Source organism: Carcharhinus amblyrhynchos, unplaced genomic scaffold (assembly GCF_965287045.1).
Source record: "Carcharhinus amblyrhynchos unplaced genomic scaffold, sCarAmb.v2.hapA scaffold_866, whole genome shotgun sequence".
In the NCBI taxonomy this organism is placed as follows: Eukaryota; Metazoa; Chordata; class Chondrichthyes; order Carcharhiniformes; family Carcharhinidae; genus Carcharhinus; species Carcharhinus amblyrhynchos.
In genome coordinates, this window is record NW_027650606.1 from 38,660 (window position 1) to 59,477 (window position 20,818).

At 50.1% G+C, this 20,818-nt stretch overlaps 1 protein-coding gene across 1 annotated transcript in view; it reads left to right on the forward strand.

The window, feature by feature from the left end:
• The window catches only part of LOC145340240 (voltage-gated inwardly rectifying potassium channel KCNH6-like), a gene marked incomplete at its 3' end in the record, with an annotated part of 43,291 nt that extends 31,607 nt beyond the window's left edge, over positions 1 to 11,684 (forward strand). Inside the window, exons 2-4 of the mRNA XM_080184686.1 lie at positions 4,602 to 4,760; positions 9,301 to 9,729; positions 11,470 to 11,684. Of these exons, the coding sequence (XP_080040812.1) occupies positions 4,602 to 4,760; positions 9,301 to 9,729; positions 11,470 to 11,684 (803 nt within the window). The remainder of the gene's footprint in view (positions 1 to 4,601; positions 4,761 to 9,300; positions 9,730 to 11,469) is intronic.
• Positions 11,685 to 20,818: the final 9,134 nt, after the last annotated feature.

Genomic DNA, 20,818 nt, shown 5'->3' on the forward strand with positions numbered 1-20,818 from the left:
GGGTGCCACACTGTCAAGGGGTCAGTGCCGAGGGAGTGCTGCACTGTCAGAGGGTCAGTACTGAGGGAGTGCTGCACTGTCGGAGGGTCAGTACTGAGGGAGTGCCGCACTGTCAGAGGGTCAGTACTGAGGGAGTGCCGCACCGTCAGAGAGTCAGTGCTGAGAGAGTGCCGCACTGTCAGAGGGTCAGTACTGAGGGAGTGCCGCACTGTCAGAGGGTCAGTACTGAGGGAGTGCCGCACCGTCAGAGAGTCAGTGCTGAGAGAGTGCCGCACTGTCAGAGGGTCAGTACTGAGGGAGTGCCGCACTGTCAGGGGGATAATACCGAGGGAGTGCCGCACTGTGGAAAGTGCTGTCTTTCAGAGAATTTTAACTGAGATTGCTTCTATTCAGGCAGAGTAAAGGAATGATATTGCAATGTTCCAAAACAGCCTGTTCCCTCTAGAAATACAGTCTCTTTTATTTCTTTTATTTGTTCCACAGGAATTACTCATTCTGTTTGTCAGTCTCAGTGCCTTTCATGCCGATGACATTTGGGAAATATCAGCTCACTCTGCTGATCAGGCAGTCTCTATTGGCAGTAAGCTGTCAGTTTTCGACCCGAGTCAGATGTTTGTCAGATTCTCAGCTCCGTGAACCATCTCTGAGCGTTGAGAATGTCCTCAGCAACCCTGAGAGAAGGTTTCTCACTTTAGAATTCACCGGATAATTTCAGGATCAATGACTCGACCCAGTTTGTCGCGCATGATAAATCCGTCTTTATTTCCTCAGGCAGACACCATCGATCAAAGGGAGGCTTTGTGAGCTATCGGTGACTTTGGTTCTGGAGCGTTACGCTCTCCTCAGACCCTGCTGCCCTCTGTCCGCACAGCCCTTTGCTGAGTATCACACACACCAGTTAAACAGGAGTGATGGGGGCTCAATAAATAGCACTGTTCTGAGTGTGGGGCGGGGGGGGGTGTCCCTTCCTCACCTGCACACTGTCTTGTCATCCGTTTTTCTATCCATCCATCTCCCTCTCCCTCTTTTCTGTACCTTTGACCTTCTGTCTCTCTCTCCCCTCCCTCTTCTTCTTTCTCTCCAATCCTTTCTCCCCCTCTAACTTGCTCTGCCTATATTTTCTCTTCTCTCCTCCTCTGCCTTTTTCTCCCAGCCTCATTTCCTCATCTGTCATGTCTACATCAAAGCCCCCCTCACTCTGTCTCTCTGACATCTCAATGCCTCTCTTTGTCATTTATTGATAACTGTATACTCCATCTCCGGCCTGCTCTGTCTCTCTCTCTCTCTCTCTCTCGGCAATTTTTATTTATTCATTCGTGGGACATGGGCGTCGCTGGCTGGCTAGTGTGTGTGTGAGAGAGAGAAGGGCGGAGGAGAGAGGGATTATGAAAGAACAAGAGAGATGATGGGAGGGAAGAACTTAAACAAAAGTATGGAGAGATAATTCAAGCATGACAGTTCAACAAGCAGCTAAAAGGAGAGAGAAATACATTTTATTTTCATTTCCTTGTCCGGCAGTGTTTAATCCATCAGAGATTCCCAGGAAAATCCTTGGCCATGGAGTTAGGCTGCCCTCAAGTGGAGAATTTGGTTTTCAGTGTAGCCAGACCTGTCCATTCAGGAGAGTTACAGTTGAGGTCACTGTGACTACAGAGGAGCCAATACCCAGGAATGGTTCATTGAGCTTGTAATATATCGTAGTGAAGGGAGTCGCCCCCCCCCCTCGCTCTCTCCCTGCCACCAGCACCAGACTGCACTGTGTTCCTCCCACAATCTGCCCTGGAAGCTGGACGTTGTGTTTCCTAACTCTCCGCGAGTCCCTTTCATCCCTTGCTGACCTACGTTGGTCCCCCATCCAGTAACACCTCCATTCAACTCCCTCTATCACCTTGCTCCCCCCCCCTCCACTCCATCCCTCTCCCTCTCTCTCTGTGACCTCCTCCATTCTAACAATCCTCTGCCATATCCGCACTCCCCCAATCCTGGTCTCTTGTGCATTCCCAATTTTAATCACTCTGCCATTTCCGGCCACACTTTCAGCAGCCTGGGCCCCAAGCTCCGGAATTCCCTCTTTAAACAAATCAGTATTCCATCTTAGAGGGCGCAGGTTCCTCCAGAGCGTGCCAACAGAGTCAAGCATCTGGCACTACAAGCAGCCTCTACAGGAAGTGGGGGAGAAGAGAGGCAGGGTAATAGGGGATTCTGTAGTCAGGGGTACAGATAGGCACTACCGTGGCCATCAACATAACTCTAGGACAGTGTGTTCCCTCCCTGGTACCAACGTCAGGATGTCACTGAATGGCTGCAGGGTATGCTGAAGGGAACATAGAACCCTACAGTGCCCAAAGAGGCCCTTCGGCCCATTGAGTCTGCACCGAACACAATCCCACCCAGGCCCTACCCCCATATCCCTAGATATTATACCCACTAATCCCTCTAACCTACACATCCCTGGACACTAAGGGGCAATTTCTTAGCATGGCCAATCAACCTAACCCGCACATCTTTGGACTGTGGGAGGAAACTGGAGTACCCGGAGGAAACCCACGCCGACACGGGGAGAATGTGCAGACTCCACACAGACAGTGACCCGAGCCGGGAATCGAACCCAGGTCCCTGGAGCTGTGAAGCAGCCGTGCTAACCACTGTGCTACCGTGTCGCCTGTCATACTCCCCAGAAGGAGTATGATGAGGCAGAGGTCACAGTATATAAGAACATAAGAAATAGGAGCAGGAGTAGGCCATCTAGCCCTTCGAGCCTGCCCCGCCATTCAATAAGATCATGGCTGATCTGAAGTGGATCAGTTCCATTTTCCCGCTTTCTCCCCATAACCCTTAATCCCCCTGTCTATCAGAAACCTATCTACATGTGACTTAAATATATTCAACAAGGTAGCCTCCACCACTTCAATGGGCAGAGAATTCCAGAGATTCACCACCCTTTGAGTGAAGAAGTTCCTCCTCAACTCTGATCTAAACTGCCCCCCCACCTTATCTTGAGGCTGTGCCCTCTAGTCCTGCTGTCCTTTCTAAGCGGGAAGAATCTCTCTACCTCTACCCTGTCCATCCCCTTCATTATCTTATACGTCTCTATAAGATCCCCCCTCAGCCTTCTAAACTCCAACGAGTACAGACCCAGTCTATTCAATCTCTCCTCATAGGCTAACCCCCTCGTCTCCGGTATCAGCCTGGTGAACCTCCTCTCCACTCCCTCCAAGGCCAATATATCCTTCCGCAAGTGTTGGTACCAATAACATAGATAGAAAGAGGGTTGAGGTTTTGCATCAAGAATTCAGGGGAGTCAGGCAATAGATAATGGAAGGTAACTGAAGCCTGTACTGGGGGCACGAGGCTAAGGAAATGACGGGGAGAAGGGGACTAATTGAAGACACAGTACAATGAATGGAATGACCTCCCCCAATGCTGCGTTTGAATGGATCGAGTTCAGGCTCGGACCAATGGGATGAACGAGTACACTATCAAGGGCAGGAGTCTTAGCAGTGTTGAAGAGCAGAAGGATCTTGGGGTCCGGGTCCACAGGACTCTTAAATCAGCCTCGCAGGTGGAGGATGTGGTCAAGAAGGCGTATGGTGTACTGGCCTTCATTAATCGAGGGATTGAGTTCAGGAGTCAGGAGGTAATGCTGCAACTTTATAAGACCCTTGTCAGGCCCCACTTGGAGTACTGTGCACAGTTCTGGTCGCCTCACTACAGGAAGGACGTAGAAGCTATTGAAAGGGTGCAGAGGAGATTTACAAAGATGTTGCCTGGATTGGGAGGCATGCCTTATGAAAATAGGTTGAGGGAGCTAGGACTCTTCTCCCTGGAGAGACGAAGGTTGAGAGGCGACCTGATAGAGGTTTATAAAATGTTGAGAGGAATAGATAGGGTGGATTCTCAGAGGCTATTTCCCAGGGCTGAAATGGTCGCTATGAGAGGACACAGGTTTAAGGTGCTGGGGAGCAGGTACAGAGGAGATGTCAGGGGTAAGTTTTTCACTCAGAGGGTGGTGAGTGAGTGGAATCGGCTGCCATCAGTGGTGGTGGAGGCAAACTCGCTGGGGTCTTTTAAAAGACTTCTGGATGAGTATATGGGATTTAATGGGATTGGGGGTTATAGATAGGTCTATGGATTGGTAGGTATTGATGTGATCGGCGTACCTTGTGGGCTGAAGGGCCTGTTTGTGCTGTAGTGTTCTATGTTCTATGTTCTAATCAGAAGCAGCAGAGCTGCCACACACTGCACTACCCAGTCTGTATCTGTGTAACTACAGCCCGAACTCAGAGTCAGGACAAATAAGGATCCCCCATGGTGAGTTCAATCAAGACACGGGACTCAAGGCCTTAGCTCATGCACAATGGAACCCTTGCCATTACCAGATACATCCCACCCCTCTCCAGTTCAGGCAGCACCTCTGGCAGGTCGACTGCGTGTGGCATCACTGGAGGCATGAGAGCTGAATGCAGACAGCAGAGGGGGGAACTGTAGGAATTTGGGTTTGTAGTTAGAATGTGGGGAGGGGCTGTGGGCTGGGTGGGGGAGATGGTAGCTGAGGCTGGGAGTTATCGCGGACTCTGAGATTGTACTGCTGTGTTTTTCAGGCTCCTCCTTGCCTTGCCTAGTGGATGTTGTCCCGGTGAAGAATGAAGAGGGGGCTGTCGCCATGTTCATCATGAACTTTGAGGAGCTGAAGGACACGGCGCACAAATCAGAGAGAGGGGACGCTAATCACAGGCTGCCCCAGGATTGGTTCAGTTCCAGTAAGTTTCACACAGCGATACGGTCCTTTTGTCCAATGGCTAACCCTACAGGAGTTGCCTGAAGATGTAAAGGGTGTAAGAAGCTACAAGAGAGATACATCCCCGGGGCAGTAACAGTGAGGTGATTGTCAATTTCTTTATTAATTATTGTAAGGTCAAAGACCCTACCCTATACCTCAGTGAGTAAGATGGCCACAAGGACTGTGACATTAGCAGCATCTCCTAGCCCAGGAATGTGTCAGTTCCAGAACGAGTCAGGGACTGGCTGGACAAAATCCCATCACTCATAATGGAGTAGGAAAGGTTACTACTCTTTATAGTGTCCACAGCGTTTGTTAAACACTCCTTGGACAGGTTTAGCACGGGGTTAGTTACAGAGTAAATCTCCCTCTACACTGTCCCCCATCAAACACTCCCAGGACAGGTACAGCACGGGGTTAGATACAGAGTAAAGCTCCCTCTACACTGTCCCCCATCAAATACCCCCAGGACAGGTACAGCACGGGGTTAGATACAGAGTAAAGCTCCCTCTACACTGTCCCCCATCAAACACTCCCAGGACAGGTACAGCATGGGGTTAGATACAGAGTAAAGCTCCCTCTACACTGTCCCCATCAAACACTCCCAGGACAGGGACAGCACGGGGTTAGATACAGAGTAAAGCTCCCTCTACACTGTCCCCCATCAAATACTCCCAGGACAGGTACAGCACGGGGTTAGATACAGAGTAAAGCTCCCTCTACACTGTCCCCGTCAAACACTTCAGAAGAGGTGCAGCACAGGGTTAGGGGTGGCACAGTGGTTAGCACTGCTGCGTCACAGCACCAGGGACCTGGGTTCAATTTGGGCTTTGGATGACTGTCTGTATGGAGTTTGAACGTTCTCCCCATGTCTGTGTGGGTTTCCTCCGGGTACTCCAATTTTCTCCCACACTCCAAAGATGTACAGGTTAGGTTGATTGGCCCCTGACTGGCAAGTTGGATATGTGGAGTTATGGGAATATGGTCTCCCAGGATGGATACAGCTGGGTGTTAGACACAGAGTGAGTTCCCTCTACCCTGTGCCCCATCAAGAACTCACAAGACAGGTACAGCACGGGGTTAGATACAGAGTAAAGCTCCCTCTACACTGTCCCCCATCAAACACTCCCAGGACAGGTACAGCACAGGGTTAGATATAGAGTAAAGCTCCCTCTACACTGTCCCCATCAAACACTCTCAGGACAGGGACAGCACGGGGTTAGATATAGAGTAAAGCTCCCTCTACACTGTCCCCATCAAACACTCTCAGGACAGGGACAGCACGGGGTTAGATATAGAGTAAAGCTCCCTCTACACTGTCCCCATCAAACACTCTCAGGACAGGGACAGCACGGGGTTAGATATAGAGTAAAGCTCCCTCTACACTGTCCCCATCAAACACTCTCAGGACAGGGACAGCACGGGGTTAGATACAGAGTAAAGCTCCCTCTACACTGTCCCCATCAAACACTCCCAGGACAGGTACAGCACGGGGTTATATATAGAGTAAAACTCCCTCTACACTGTCCCCATCAAACACTCTCAGGACAGGGACAGCACGGGGTTAGATACAGAGTAAAGCTCCCTCTACACTGTCCCCATCAAACACTCCCAGGACAGGTACAGCACGGGGTTATATATAGAGTAAAGCTCCCTCTACACTGTCCCCATCAAACACTCTCAGGACAGGGACAGCACGGGGTTAGATACAGAGTAAAGCTCCCTCTACACTGTCCCCATCAAACACTCCCAGGACAGGTACAGCACGGGGTTATATATAGAGTAAAGCTCCCTCTACACTGTCCCCATCAAACACTCTCAGGACAGGGACAACACGGGGTTAGATACAGAGTAAAGCTCCCTCTACACTGTCCCCATCAAACACTCTCAGGACAGGTACAGCACGGGGTTATATATAGAGTAAAGCTCCCTCTACACTGTCCCCATCAAACACTCTCAGGACAGGGACAACACGGGGTTAGATACAGAGTAAAGCTCCCTCTACACTGTCCCCATCAAACACTCCCAGGACAGGTACAGCACGGGGTTAGATACAGAGTAAAGCTCCCTCTACACTGTCCCCCCATCAAACACTCCCAGGACAGGTACAGCACGGGGTTATATATAGAGTAAAGCTCCCTCTACACTGTCCCCCCATCAAACACTCCCAGGACAGGTACAGCACGGGGTTATATATAGAGTAAAGCTCCCTCTACACTGTCCCCCCATCAAACACTCCCAGGACAGGTACAGCACGGGGTTATATATAGAGTAAAGCTCCCTCTACACTGTCCCCCCATCAAACACTCCCAGGACAGGTACAGCACGGGGTTAGATACAGAGTAAAGCTCCCTCTACACTGTCCCCATCAAACAAAGCAAGCACCAGGCTTTATGTCCAGAGGGATGGAATTGAAAAGTGTGGATGTTAGTTTAAACCTGTATGGAACAGAGATTAATGCACACTCGGAGCACTGTGCATTTCCAGTCTGGAAAAGAAGCAGAGAGGATTTGGCAGCATGATACCAGGGAAGTGTGGCATCGGCACGCTGGGCCACCTTCTCCTTGAATAAAGAAGATTAAAACAGGTCTTTAAAATGATGAAAGGTTTTGATCGGGTGGATACGGAGAAAATGTTTCCTCTTCTGGGGAGAAACATAACTGGAGACCATCAATATATGAGCCACCAAGAAATCCAATGGGAATTCCAGAAGAAACTTCTTCATCCAAACAGTGGTGAGAATGTGGAACTTACTGTCTGACTGTGCCTGGAGTGAATAGAGTAGATTCATTTAAGGAGGAACTGGACAAGGAGATGAGGGAACAGAAGGTTACGGTGATGAGTGTAGATGAGAAGCGGCTCTCGTGCAACATCAGCTCCAGTATGGATTGGCTGGGCTGAATGGCCTGTTCCATAGAATAGAATCATTTCAGTGCAGAAGGCAGCCATTCAGCCCACCAAATCTGCCCTAACTCTTACCCATTCCTACCCCCTAACCTGCACATCTTTGTGGTGTAGGAGGAAACTGGAGCACCCAGAGGAAACCCATGCAGACATGGGGAGAACGTACAAACTCCACACAGTCACACGAGGCTGGGATTGAACCCGGGTCATTGACCCTCTGAGGCAGCAGTGAGAACCACTGTGCCACCATACTTACTGTCCATATATCTACTGAAATATATGAGACTCAATCCCATGGCTCCTCGATCTCACTGACCCTCAATCCCAGTGACCCTCACTCACACTGACCCTCGATCCTGTGACCCTCAATCCCAGTGACCCTCACTCACACTGACCCTCGATCCTGTGACCCTCAATCCCAGTGACCCTCACACACTGACCCTCGATCCTGTGACCCTCGATCTCAGTGACCCTCACTCACACTGACCCTCAATCCTGCTGACCCTCAATCCCAGTGACCCTCACTCACACTGACCCTCAATCCTGTGACCCTCGATCTCAGTGACCCTCACTCACACTGACCCTCGATCTTGTGACCCTCAATCCTAGTGACCCTCACTCACACTGACCCTCGATCTTGTGACCCTCAATCCTAGTGACCCTTGCTCACACTGACCCTCGATCCTGTGACCCTCAATCCCAGTGACCCTCAATCCCAGTGACCCTCACTCACACTGACCCTCGATCCTGTGACCCTCAATCCTAGTGACCCTCACTCACACTGACCCTCGATCCTGTGACCCTCAATCCCAGTGACCCTCACTCACACTGACCCTCGATCCTGTGACCCTCAATCCTAGTGACCCTCATTCACACTGACCCTCGATCCTGTGACCCTTGATCCTGTGACCCTCAATCCCAGTGACCCTCACTCACACTGACCCTCGATCTTGTGACCCTCGATCCTGTGACCCTCAATCCCAGTGACCCTCACTCACTGACCCTCAATCCTGTGACCCTCGATCCTGTGACCCTCAATCCCAGTGACCCTCACTCACACTGACCCTCGATCCTGTGACCCTCGATCCTGTGACCCTCAATCCCAGTGACCCTCACTCACTGACCCTCAATCCTTTGACCCTCAATCCCAGTGACCCTCACTCACTGACCCTCAATCCTTTGACCCTCAATCCCAGTGACCCTCACACACTGACCCTCAATCCTAGTGACCCTCATTCACACTGACCCTCGATCCTGTGACCCTCGATCCTGTGACCCTCACTCACACTGACCCTCGATCCTGTGACCCTCGATCCTGTGACCCTCACTCACACTGACCCTCGATCTTGTGACCCTCGATCCTGTGACCCTCACTCACACTGACCCTCGATCCTGTGACCCTCACTCACACTGTCCCTCGATCCTGTGACCCTCACTCACACTGACCCTCAATCCCAGTGACCCTCACTCACACTGACCCTCAATCCCAGTGACCCTCACTCTCACTGACCCTCGATCGCACAGTTCTCTGATGTTTGCTGCCATTGATATTTAGTGCCCTCCAATCGCAGGCCAATAACCCGTCTAATGAGGTGTTTGATTGTTTCTCTCTCCAGGTCGAGGGAGGAGTTTTAAGCTGAAGCTTCCATCTCTTCGCACGATGACCTTGAGCCAGCAGTCTCTGGCCAAGGAGGGTTCCGACGCTGCGATCGATGACCAGTCAGACGGTGACTCGTTGGCGATGAAGGATTTCCGAGGCCCTTTGAGTGAGAACTGCGTCCAGCCAGAGGCCGGCGAGAGAGAAGCCCTGATCGAACTGAGCAATAAACCCGACGTTCAGACTGTCCCTGATCCCGTGGGCCATCCGTCTCCCAGCCAGGAAGAGGGCCGCCTGGACCCTGATCTCCGCTACACCAACACAAAGCTGACACACGTCCAATCCCAGGACAGTTTCCACAGCATCAGACGAGCGTCTTCAGTCGATAACATTGAGCTGATGAGGAGTAAATTTGAGACGAAATTCAGGGAGAAAAGAATAAGTTCAGGTGCGATTGGAATTACTAAACCCTATTGATAGAGTTTGAAAGATTAAGCGTATTTCAAATCAAATGGTGATGAAGATTAGTTCATTTATAAATATCTCACTGGGATGCTGTTTAAATCCACAATGATGGGACTGAAGGCCTCTCCAGCCCCTGTCCACATGGACTCAATAGGGAATGAGGTTGGTCTTCCAGCTTCCTCTTGGGCTCAGGACAAAGTGGTGAAATAGACTCAGACTGGTAAATACACCCAGAGGGAAATAATCACACAGATGTAACGGGGAGGAATTCAGTGGGATTGAGGGTCAAGGGATCTTGGAGATTTGGAAATTTTGGAATTTTACTCTGTATCTAATCTCATGCTGTATCTGTCCTGGGAGTGTTTGATGGGGGACAGTGTAGAGGGAGCTTTACTCTGTATCTAACCCTGTGCTGTACCTGTCCTGGGAGTGTTTGATGGGGACAGTGTAGAGGGAGCTTTATTCTGTATCTAACCCTGTGCTGTACCTGTCCTGGTGTTTGATGGGGGACAGTGTAGAGGGAGCTTTACTCTGTATCTAACCCTGTGCTGTACCTGTCCTGGGAGTGTTTGATGGGGACAGTGTAGAGGGAGCTTTATTCTGTATCTAACCCCGTGCTGTACCTGTCCTGGGAATGTTTGATGGGGACAGTGTAAAGGGAGCTTTACTCTGTATCTAACCCCGTGCTGTACCTGTCCTGGGAATGTTTGATGGGGACAGTGTAGAGGGAGCTTTACTCTGTATCTAACCCTGTGCTGTACCCATCCTGGGAATGTTTGATGGGGAACAGTGTAGAGGGAGCTTTACTCTGTATCTAACCCTGTGCAGTATCTGGATCAACACTGATGGATGTAAAGTCAGTTACAGAATAACAGTCGGGTTATCGGTGCTGCTCTCTCCCTCTCTCTCTCTCTCTCTGGGTGCTCTCTCTCTCTCTATCTCTCTGGGTGCTGCTCTCTCCCTCTCTCTCTCTCTCTGGGTGCTCTCTCTCTCTCTCTATCTCTCTGGGTGCTGCTCTCTCCCTCTCTCTCTCTCTCTGGGTGCTCTCTCTCTCTCTCTCTCTCTGGATGCTCTCTCTCGCTCTCTCTCTCTCTGGGTGCTCTGTCTCTCTCTCTCTCTGGGTGCTCTCTCCCTCTCTCTCTCTCTGGATGCTCTCTCTCGCTCTCTCTCTCTCTGGGTGCTCTGTCTCTCTCTCTCTCTGGGTGCTCTCTCCCTCTCTCTCTCTGGATGCTCTCTCTCTCTCTCTCTCTGGGTGCTCTCTCTCTCTCTCTCTCTGGGTGCTCTGTCTCTCTCTCTCTCTGGGTGCTCTCTCCCTCTCTCTCTCTCTGGATGCTCTCTCTCGCTCTCTCTCTCTCTGGGTGCTCTGTCTCTCTCTCTCTCTGGGTGCTCTCTCCCTCTCTCTCTCTGGATGCTCTCTCTCTCTCTCTCTGGGTGCTCTCTCTCTCTCTCTCTCTGGGTGCTGCTCTCCCTCTCTCTCTCTCTGGATGCTCTCTCTCTCGCTCTCTCTCTCTCTGGGTGCTCTCCCTCTCTCTCTCTCTCTCTGGATGCTCTCTCTCTCGCTCTCTCTCTCTCTGGGTGCTCTCTCTCTCTCTCTCTCTGGGTGCTGCTCTCCCTCTCTCTCTCTCTGGATGCTCTCTCTCGCTCTCTCTCTCTCTCTGGGTGCTGCTCTCTGTTTCTCTCTCTCTGGGTGTTGTCCGGTTTTAATAACCTCCGTTTTTTCCAGGCGGTTCGAAGAATCTGAAGCCATATCTGTTAAACTCCACGTCGGACTCAGATTTGATGAAGTATCGAACCATCAGCAAGATCCCTCAAATCACCCTCAACTTTGTGGATTTTAACCCTGACGTTATCCTTACGCCTTCCCCGACCGAGATTGAAATCATCGCCCCCAGCAAAGTGAAGGAGAGAACCCAGAACGTCACCGAGAAAGTTACCCAGGTACACACTTGACTGCCTCCCCACCAGCCGTGCCTGCTTGCTGCCCACTCTCTGCCCCTTCACTGCCTCCCTGCTGTGCCCTTCTTGCACCCCGGTTCCCTGCCTCCTCACTGGCCCCGAAGCCCCGGGACACAGTAAGTTTATTCAAATATTTTAGCCGGAATTTTCCAGCCGGACTCGCCAGCAGGATTTTCCAGTCCCGCCGACAGCTCACCTCCCCGTGGCGGGTTTCCTGGCTGCGTGGGGTGGGGTTCAGCGGGAAATCCCATTGACGGCAGCAGGACAAGAGGAACCCCCATCACCAGCCAGCCGTGCATTGTCTCCCACCACCAGAACCACAGGGTGGGGGAGGCCAGAAAGTCTCCGTAAATTCATGGAAAGTGAGTACCGCTGGCTTGGCCGGAATTGTTCCCCATTCCTAATCGGGAGAGCCCCTCTTCCCAAATAACTACAATCCACATGATTGAGCAGGAATTCTCAGAGCAGGGTTCACAGGCGCGTTCGAACCCTGCCAGCCCCTTCATTACGATCTGACGTGGGACCAGGAACATGTTGTGTGAAGTTAGACAATGTTTGAAATCGCGGTTACCCACTTGGAGAATAAAGCCACAGTCTTAAACAAGCAAAGCAAACTTTACAAAGTCAAAACTGTAAAACAATGCCTACCTTATACTCTAACTTTCAGAATTAACATGAGGTAAACGTGAACTGACAGGCACACACTATGTAGAACATTACAGCGCAGTACAGGCCCTTACGTGGCACATTAAATGCAGATGTGACCAATTCAGATCCCACAATTTCTCAGCAGCGCACCCAGACATCAGTGACCATGGTGAGCCACAAAATCTCATTAAAGTTCTGTCTCCCTCTTGAGGGATGTCAGCTCTTTACTTTGAATTCTCTTAGTCATCATTTTGCCTTGGGAGTGCCTCAGTGACTGCTGGCCTCGACATCACCTCCCCTCAACCACACCTCCCCTCCCAGGGGCTCAATCTCTTCTCCTGAGATTGCATTTTGCATAATCCTACACTACTGCCTCTAATTACTGGCTTAATCCAACTCTTTTGCAGTTCCCTAGCTTCACTGAGCCAGTATTGTTGCCTCGTTACACCTAACTCCAGTCCCCTGGCTGCACTGGATTTTCAGAAGCTCGCAGGACTCCCGCGCTGCCCCTCCCAATATTCCCCCGTCCCCCCTCACTCACTATGTTCCCCCCCACATCCCTTCCACCACTGCTGTTTTTCACACCCAGAAGACACTGTGTCTGTCAAACGAAACTAAAAGCATCTCAGCCCCGATACAGAGCCAGTTAGCCAGCGGTTGTCTAAGGCAGGCCGATTGGGAGAGTGTTTGGTGGGACAGTTTCAAACAGTGTGACCGCCCGTGAGAAAACAAAACCAGGGACACCCCAAACCAGGGGCGGGTTCTTCGTGGAATCGAGGGGCAGTGCCAGGGGGCTGGGACGGTGAGAAGGGAGGGTGGGGTGGGAGCAGGGGATGGGGGAAACAGTGAGGGTGGCGGGTGAGGGGGTGGGGAGAGGAGGCTGATGCTTCCTGAACAATAATCCACGGAACAGAAGAATCGAGTTTTGTGCAAACGGCCAATCTCCCTGTTGGGGAAATCCTGTGACTCCTTCTCCATCTTGTGGCCGTGGTAGGGAACAGCACGGAGAGGAGACTCCCAGCTCACTGCACGGAATATCCCGTGGAAATATGGGATAAGTAGAACCCAGGAAGAAAAAACTGGTGATGGAACCGTTTATTGTTTGTTTATTGAATTATTAGTGTACAATACTGGACAGTTATCACCCTGGAGTAACGGGAGCTTTCTTCTGTACCTAGCAGGACAGCACAGGGAGCGGTATGGTACATGGGACTGAACAGGGGGGAGAGGGGTATATGGGACTATATGGGGGAGAAGGGAGTGGGGGGGGGAGAGGGGTATATGGGAATATACAAGGAGGAGAGGGGTATATGGGACTAAACAGAGAGGAGGGGGTTTATGGGAATATACAGGGAAGAAAGGGGTATGTGGAAACATACAGAGAGAAAAGGGTGTATGGGAATATACAGGGAAGAGCGGGGTATATGGGAATATATAGGGAGAAAAGGGGTATGTGGGAATATACAAGGCGGAGAGGGATATATGGGACTGAACAGAGAGGAGAGGGTATATGGGAATATACAGGAAGGAGAGGGGTATATGGGAACATACAGGGAGGAGAGGGGTATATGGGAACATACAGGGAGGAGAGGGGTATATGGGAACATACAGGGAGGAGAGGGGTATATGGGAATATAAGGGAGGAGAGCGGTATATGGGAATATAAGGGAGGAGAGGGGTATATGGGAATGTACAGGGAGGAGAGGGGTATATGGGAATATAAGGGAGGAGAGGGGTATATGGGAATATAAGGGAGGAGAGGGGTATATGGGAATGTACAGGGAGGAGGGGGGTATATGGGAATGTACAGGGAGGAGAGGGGTATATGGGAATATAAGGGAGGAGAGGGGTATATGGGAATATAAGGGAGGAGAGGGGTATATGGGAATGTACAGGGAGGAGGGGGGTATATGGGAATATATGGGGAGGAGAGGGGTATATGGGAATGTACAGGGAGGAGAGGGGTATATGGGAATATAAGGGAGGAGAGGGGTATATGGGAATATAAGGGAGGAGAGGGGTATATGGGAATGTACAGGGAGGAGAGGGGTATATGGGAATGTACAGGGAGGAGGGGGGTATATGGGAATATAAGGGAGGAGAGGGGTATATGGGAATATAAGGGAGGAGAGGGGTATATGGGAATATAAGGGAGGAGAGGGGTATATGGGAATGTACAGGGAGGAGGGGGGTATATGGGAATATATGGGGAGGAGAGGGGTATATGGGAGTATAAGGGAGGAGAGGGGTATATGGGAATATAAGGGAGGAGAGGGGTATATGGGAATGTACAGGGAGGAGGGGGGTATATGGGAATATAAGGGAGGAGAGGGGTATATGGGAATGTACAGGGAGGAGGGGGGTATATGGGAATGTACAGGGAGGAGGGGGGTATATGGGAATGTACAGGGAGGAGGGGGGTATATGGGAATATATGGGGAGGAGAGGGTATATGGGGTTCTCAAATAGTAAATCTTTGCATTCTAACATAACTTTCATATTCACTGGGGATAGGGAGAGCCGCATTCAGCCCATGTCCCCACATGTTCCGGAAGGGTTTGTCCCCTGTAGTCCATTCACACAGAGTCTCCATTTGCCCATTCATTGACAAGGTTTTAAAAAACTTTTTTACTCCACCCTTGAAGTTCCAAAGCCGGTGTTCAGGATGGACTGGACAGATCCGAATCCGCCTCCTTTCCTTGCTCCAAAAACCACATTCAAATCCCGACTGCGTCCAGTTCATGGTCCCAACAAGAGTGACCAACAAGATCCAAGCTGCCAAGATAAGGCGCTGCACCCCATCTTGGGCTGGATCTTAGCCAAAAGGCCAAGAACAAGTCATTGACAAGATTTTTTTTAACATTTTATTATTTATTTGCAAAGTAGAGGAGAGTGTGAACGCAGTCCCCTTGCTGCAACACATTTTGTAGTTGAGTGTGGGGAGGTGATGGTCTAGTGGCATTATCACTAGACTATTAATCCAGAAACTCAACTAATGTTCTGGGGACCCAGGTTCAAATCCTGCCAAGACAGATGGTGAAATTTGAATTCAATAAAAAACATCTGGAATTAAGGATCTACTGATTCCATGAAACCATTGTCGGAAAAACCCATCTGGTTCACCAATGTCCTTTAGGGAAGGAAATCTGCCATCCTTACCCGGTCTGGCCTACATGTGACTCCAGAGCCACAGCAATGCGGTTGACTCTCAAATGCCTTCCAAGGGCAACTGGGGATGGGCAATAAATGCTGGCCCAGCCAGCAACGCCCATGTCCACGAATGAATAAAAGAGAAATCCCGCATTTGGAGACATTGCAGGTGTCAGCAAGCCTGAGGTGCAATGGGCTAAGCCTCGTCCTGGGTGAACCTTTATTTTTTCAAAAAATGTACTTTTTTAATAAGAAATCTGCAGGAACATTCCAAAATGGCCATCGCACAAAGTACGATAATATTCAGGCACTTTGCACACTCTGGGTTACTTCAGTACAGCCAAAGAAACTTTACAGATATTTAACAATGGTCCTTACAAATGGCGTTAAAATAGTTAAAGGTTGTCTGTATAGAACAACCTTCAGTACAACTGAGAGAGATGTAATATTCACTGTATGCACTCAGTGAGTCATTCAGTCTGCCCCCTCTTGGTTCAATTGTGGTTGAAAGGTTTTAGACAGCAACCTCCCTCCCATTGTACCTCTGTGTCAGCTGCCACAGGCTTGACTGTGTCCCCCGGTGCGTAGTCCTGGGCTTTGAAATCTGTGGAATTCACTGACAAGTTGCCATAGTGCGAACAAAAGCTATTGGTTGATTAACACTCTGCGGTGAGCTGCTGGCCTTACCCGCTCTGCCTATCTACATAATGCCAGTCTTTTCTTAGCTTCCCTCTTCTGTACCCAAGCCAGCTCGCAGTTGCCAACAAAAGCCACATTTGCAGCAACGCCCATATCTCCAGAGTTCTTGTCTGGAAATGTAGCAAACGTTGTGAGTGATGACAGAAAGGCAGTGTTATTTCCGTGGTGTATTTTTATCAGCCTACAGCATTGCAACCTCGGGAAAATAATCAAGAAATTCGGCCAACCAGCTGGCTGCCCCAAGGCGGTTTGGGCAGGGTTCCTCGGACCTGTCCATTCCCCCAATAATCCCAAACTTTCCTCAGCTACCCAGACAGGAGAACATTCTCCCTAAGCAATCCAATTATTTTAGAACCATAGAAAATTCCAGCTCAGAAACAGGCCTTTTGGCCCTTCTTGTCTGTGCTGAACCATTTTTCTGCCTAGTCCCACTGACCTGCACTTGGACCATATCCCTCCACACCCCTCTCATCCATGAACCCGTCCAAGTTTTTCTTAAATGTTAAAAGTGAGCCCGCATTTATCTGGCAGCTCATTCCACACTCCCACCACTCTCTGTGTGAAGAATCCCCCCTAATATTCCCTTTAAACTTTTCTCCTTTCACCCTTAACCCATGCTCTCTGGTTTTTTTCTCCCCTAGCCTCAGTGGAAAAAGCCTGCTTGCATTCACTCTATCTATACTCATCAAAATCTTATACACCTCGATCAAATCTCCCCTCATTCTTCTACGCTCCAGGGAATAAAGTCCTAACCTATTCAATCTCTCTCTGTAACTCAGTTTCTCAAGTCCCAGCAACATCCTTGTGAACCTTCTCTGCACTCTTTCAATCTTTTTAATATCCTTCCTGTAATTAAGTGACCAAAACTGCGCACAATACTCTAAATTTGGCCTCACCAGTGTCTTATACAACCTCACCATAACATTCCAACTCTCATACTCAATACTTTGATTTATAAAGGCCAGTGTACCAAAAGCACTCTTTATGACCCTGATGTGCACTTTCCAGGGTGACAGGGGAGCAGAGGGAGACTGCAGCCTGTGGGGGGAGAAAACATGACCATCAAATGGGAGCGACACACCGGGAAAGATGTACTCGGGGGCCCCCCGCGACGGGGAGAGAGAGAGGGCAAGAGAATCCGAACCCACACTCATTGGCAGGGTGAGCAATCTGCCTGGGAGCTACCTCCTAATTGCCCATTTCCATACTCACCACTCTGCAAAGGGAGTCAGTAACAGCTCGAATATCTCAGCAACCCCGCTGGGTGAAGTGGTTCCAGCTGGCGGGGCGCGGTCCGAGTGGACACCCCATGATAGAGAGTCCCTCAGAGACAGAAGCCCAAAGTGTAGTATCTCCAAAAACAGGGTCCCACCAAGCGGATAAACAATTTATGAGAGGGACGCAGCTAGCTACAGAGACTGACGCAGAGACACTCCTAACCAACCCGGGTTCGGCCCCAGGAGACGTGCGCTACCCTCCAATTAGCCTAACAGTGCACGTGACCCTCTGGGGCGTGCTCCCACGCAGTGGAACGTTCCGGAGAGATCTAGTCATTCAGTGTCTCGGGAAGCCTTCCGGTGCAGTGTTTGGTTGAGATTGTTGCTGCTGATCAGTCCCCCACTTGGTGACACGGAGCCTGCGGCACCGTTTGGTTCCTGGGCCCTGGGAGGAGGGAGACTCCATTTCCATTTCCCTCAGTTGAGGCCATTTTGTTTTTCTCTTGGTTGAGTGTCTCTGAGTGAGGTTCCAGGGAGTCAGCGTGCACTCCTGCTCATTGCTCCAGCCCCACATCTATCCTGACTGCATCCGTGGCAGATTTATGCCCGATTGCAGAGAGCTGTGATTCGATGATGATCGAGGGACAATTTTTTCACACACAGAGGGTGGTGAGTGTCTGGAACAAGCTGCCAGAGGTAGTAGTGGAAGCAGGTACAATGTTATCTTTCAGAAAGCATTTAGATAGTTACACGCGTACAATGGGTATAGAGGGATATGGGCCAAATGCGGGCAATTGGGATTAGCTTAGGGGTTTAAAACAAGGGCAGCATGGACAAGTTGGGCCGAAGGGCCTGTTTCCATGCTGTAAACCTCTAAGACTCTTTGATTCTTGCAAAAACAGCTGAATAAGACAGATCTTCGAATCAAAGAATCTCAGTGCATTAGAGGAGGCCATTTGGCCATCATATTTGGGTTGGCCCTTTGAACATACAGACATACAAGTCATGAGCAAGAGTAGGCCCCTCAGAAATATTCAGATTCTTCTTCCACTATATTCCGATAATGTGGAGATGCCGGCGTTGGACTGGGGTGGGCACTGTAAAAAAATCTCACAGCACCAAGTTAAAGTCCAACAGGTTTATTCGGTAGCACGAGCTTTCGGCGCTCTGCTCCTTCATCAGGTGAGTGGAGAGTTGGGTTGACAAACAGGGCATGTACAGACACAATTGCAAGATAATGGTTGGAGTGCGAGTCTTAACAGGTAATCGAGTCTTTACAATGCGAGTGGAGAGAGGGTTAAGTACAGGTTAAAGAGATGTGAATTGCCTCTAGCCCAGGACAGTCAGTGAGACCCAAACAAGTTGTCGGGGTTACAGATAGTGTGACGTGAACCCAAGATCCCGGTTGAGGCCATCCTCGTGTGTGAAACTTGGTTATTAGTTTCTGCTCAGCGACTCTGCGTCATCGTGTGTCTTGAAGGCCGCCTTGGAGGACGCTTACCCGATGAGGCTGAATGCCCGTGACCGCTGAAATGATCCCCGACTGGAAGGGGACATTCCTGCCTGGTGATTATCGAGCGGCGCCCATTCATCCGTTTTCGTAGCGTCTGCGCCTTTCACACTTTGACCATCCCAGTTAAGATTGGGGAAGTTGAAATCACTGACCTTCTTATTTTTACACTTGTCTGAGATTTGTCTACATATCTGTCTCCCTGTCTGGGGGGACGGGAGTGGGGAGGGGGCTTTGGTACAGTCCCAGCAACAATGTTCTTTTAATGTTCCATCTACGTGGCCTCAACTGAGGAGGCTGCTAAGATATCATCGCTCCTCAGTGCAGTAACTGATTCCTTGATCAATATTGCGATGCCACCCCCTCTTTTACACCCACCTGCTCCCTGACCTTGCCTGAACATTCAGAATATTGAGCTGCCGGTTCTCTCTCCCTATTAACCATGTCTCTGCGATGGTAAAAACATCACACTCCCATGTGTTAATCAACAACCTCCGTTCATCTGCTTTAACCATAAAACTCTTTGCAACTTAAAACAATGGAATCCAGCCTCACTATATTCCCTTCACTCTGCCTTCCAGACCGACTTGGTTTAGAACATAAGAAATAGGAGCAGGAGTAGGCCGTCTAGCCCTTCGAGCCTGCCCCGCCATTCAATAAGACCATGGCTAATCTGAAGTGGATCAGTTCCACTTTCCCGCTTTCTCCCCTAACTCTTAATTCCCCTGTCTATCAGAAACCTATCTACCCGTGACTTAAATATATTCAGCGAGGTAGCCTCCACCACTTCAACGGGCAGAGAATTCCAGAGATTCACCACCCTTTGAGTGAAGAAGTTCCTCCTCAACTCTGTTCTAAACGGCCCCCCCCTTATCTTGAGGCTGTGCCCTCTAGTCCTGCTGTCCTTTCTAAGCGGGAAGAATCTCTCTACCTCTACCCTATCCATCCCCTTCATTATCTTATACGTCTCTGTAAGATCCCCCCTCATCCTTCTAAACTCCAACGAGTACAGACCCATCTTAGTCTACATTTGGCTGTGCATCACCCCCCTCCCCCACTTCCCAGCCCCTGTAATGTACCTCCACTCTGTCTCCTATTTCCCCTCAGGTTAAAACACGTTTAACAACCTCAAAACACCCCCAAAGTGTGTTCCTGTCAGTTAAGTATTTGAAAGTGTTGTCAATTAGAACTTGGACCCACAACCTGATGATTCATAGACAAGAGAGCACCACTGAGTGAGTCACTGGTGACAGCAACCCTTGATGGGGAAAAGATCATCAGCGAGGAAATTCTTTGAATGGTGCTTTGGGAATTTAATCAGAATCCCAAACATACCCACTGGATTTTGTTCTGAGTTGAGAATTTCTTGGGCGTTGCTCTCAATGTAAGATGGTGAACAGAGCAACGCAAACTCCAGCCACTCTGACAGGTCAATAGCAGCAGAACAATGGCAGCTCGGAGAATGTTCACACTCTCCCACACCAAACCCCCTCATGTCTGATCTAAAGAGACAGTTCATGTGGCAGTGCAGCATTCCCTCAGCACTGAGTGACCCCAGAGGGGAAATTCAGAACGCAGTGGGGCTGGGAGGGGAGAGAATTTAATGTCTCTCCCCGTCCGTGCCAGGGAGGGGAGTTTGGAGTTGAGTGAGCTGTTTGATCAGGTGAGAGGGCAAAGGGTGGAGGCCACGCCATCTTCACAACTTCCCCAACCTGCACCCTGGGTAGGAAGGGTAACATTTCTGCCAAATGAAATCCTTTAGTCGCCTCATGCTGCCGCTCAGATATTGGTGTGTGGGGGACCTCGCCATCCGGGAAGGAGTGGGGGCAGGGGGGTTGTGTGGAAGGGGGAGGGTGGGGGAGGTAGCAGGGGGCTGTTCAGAGAAACCTGTC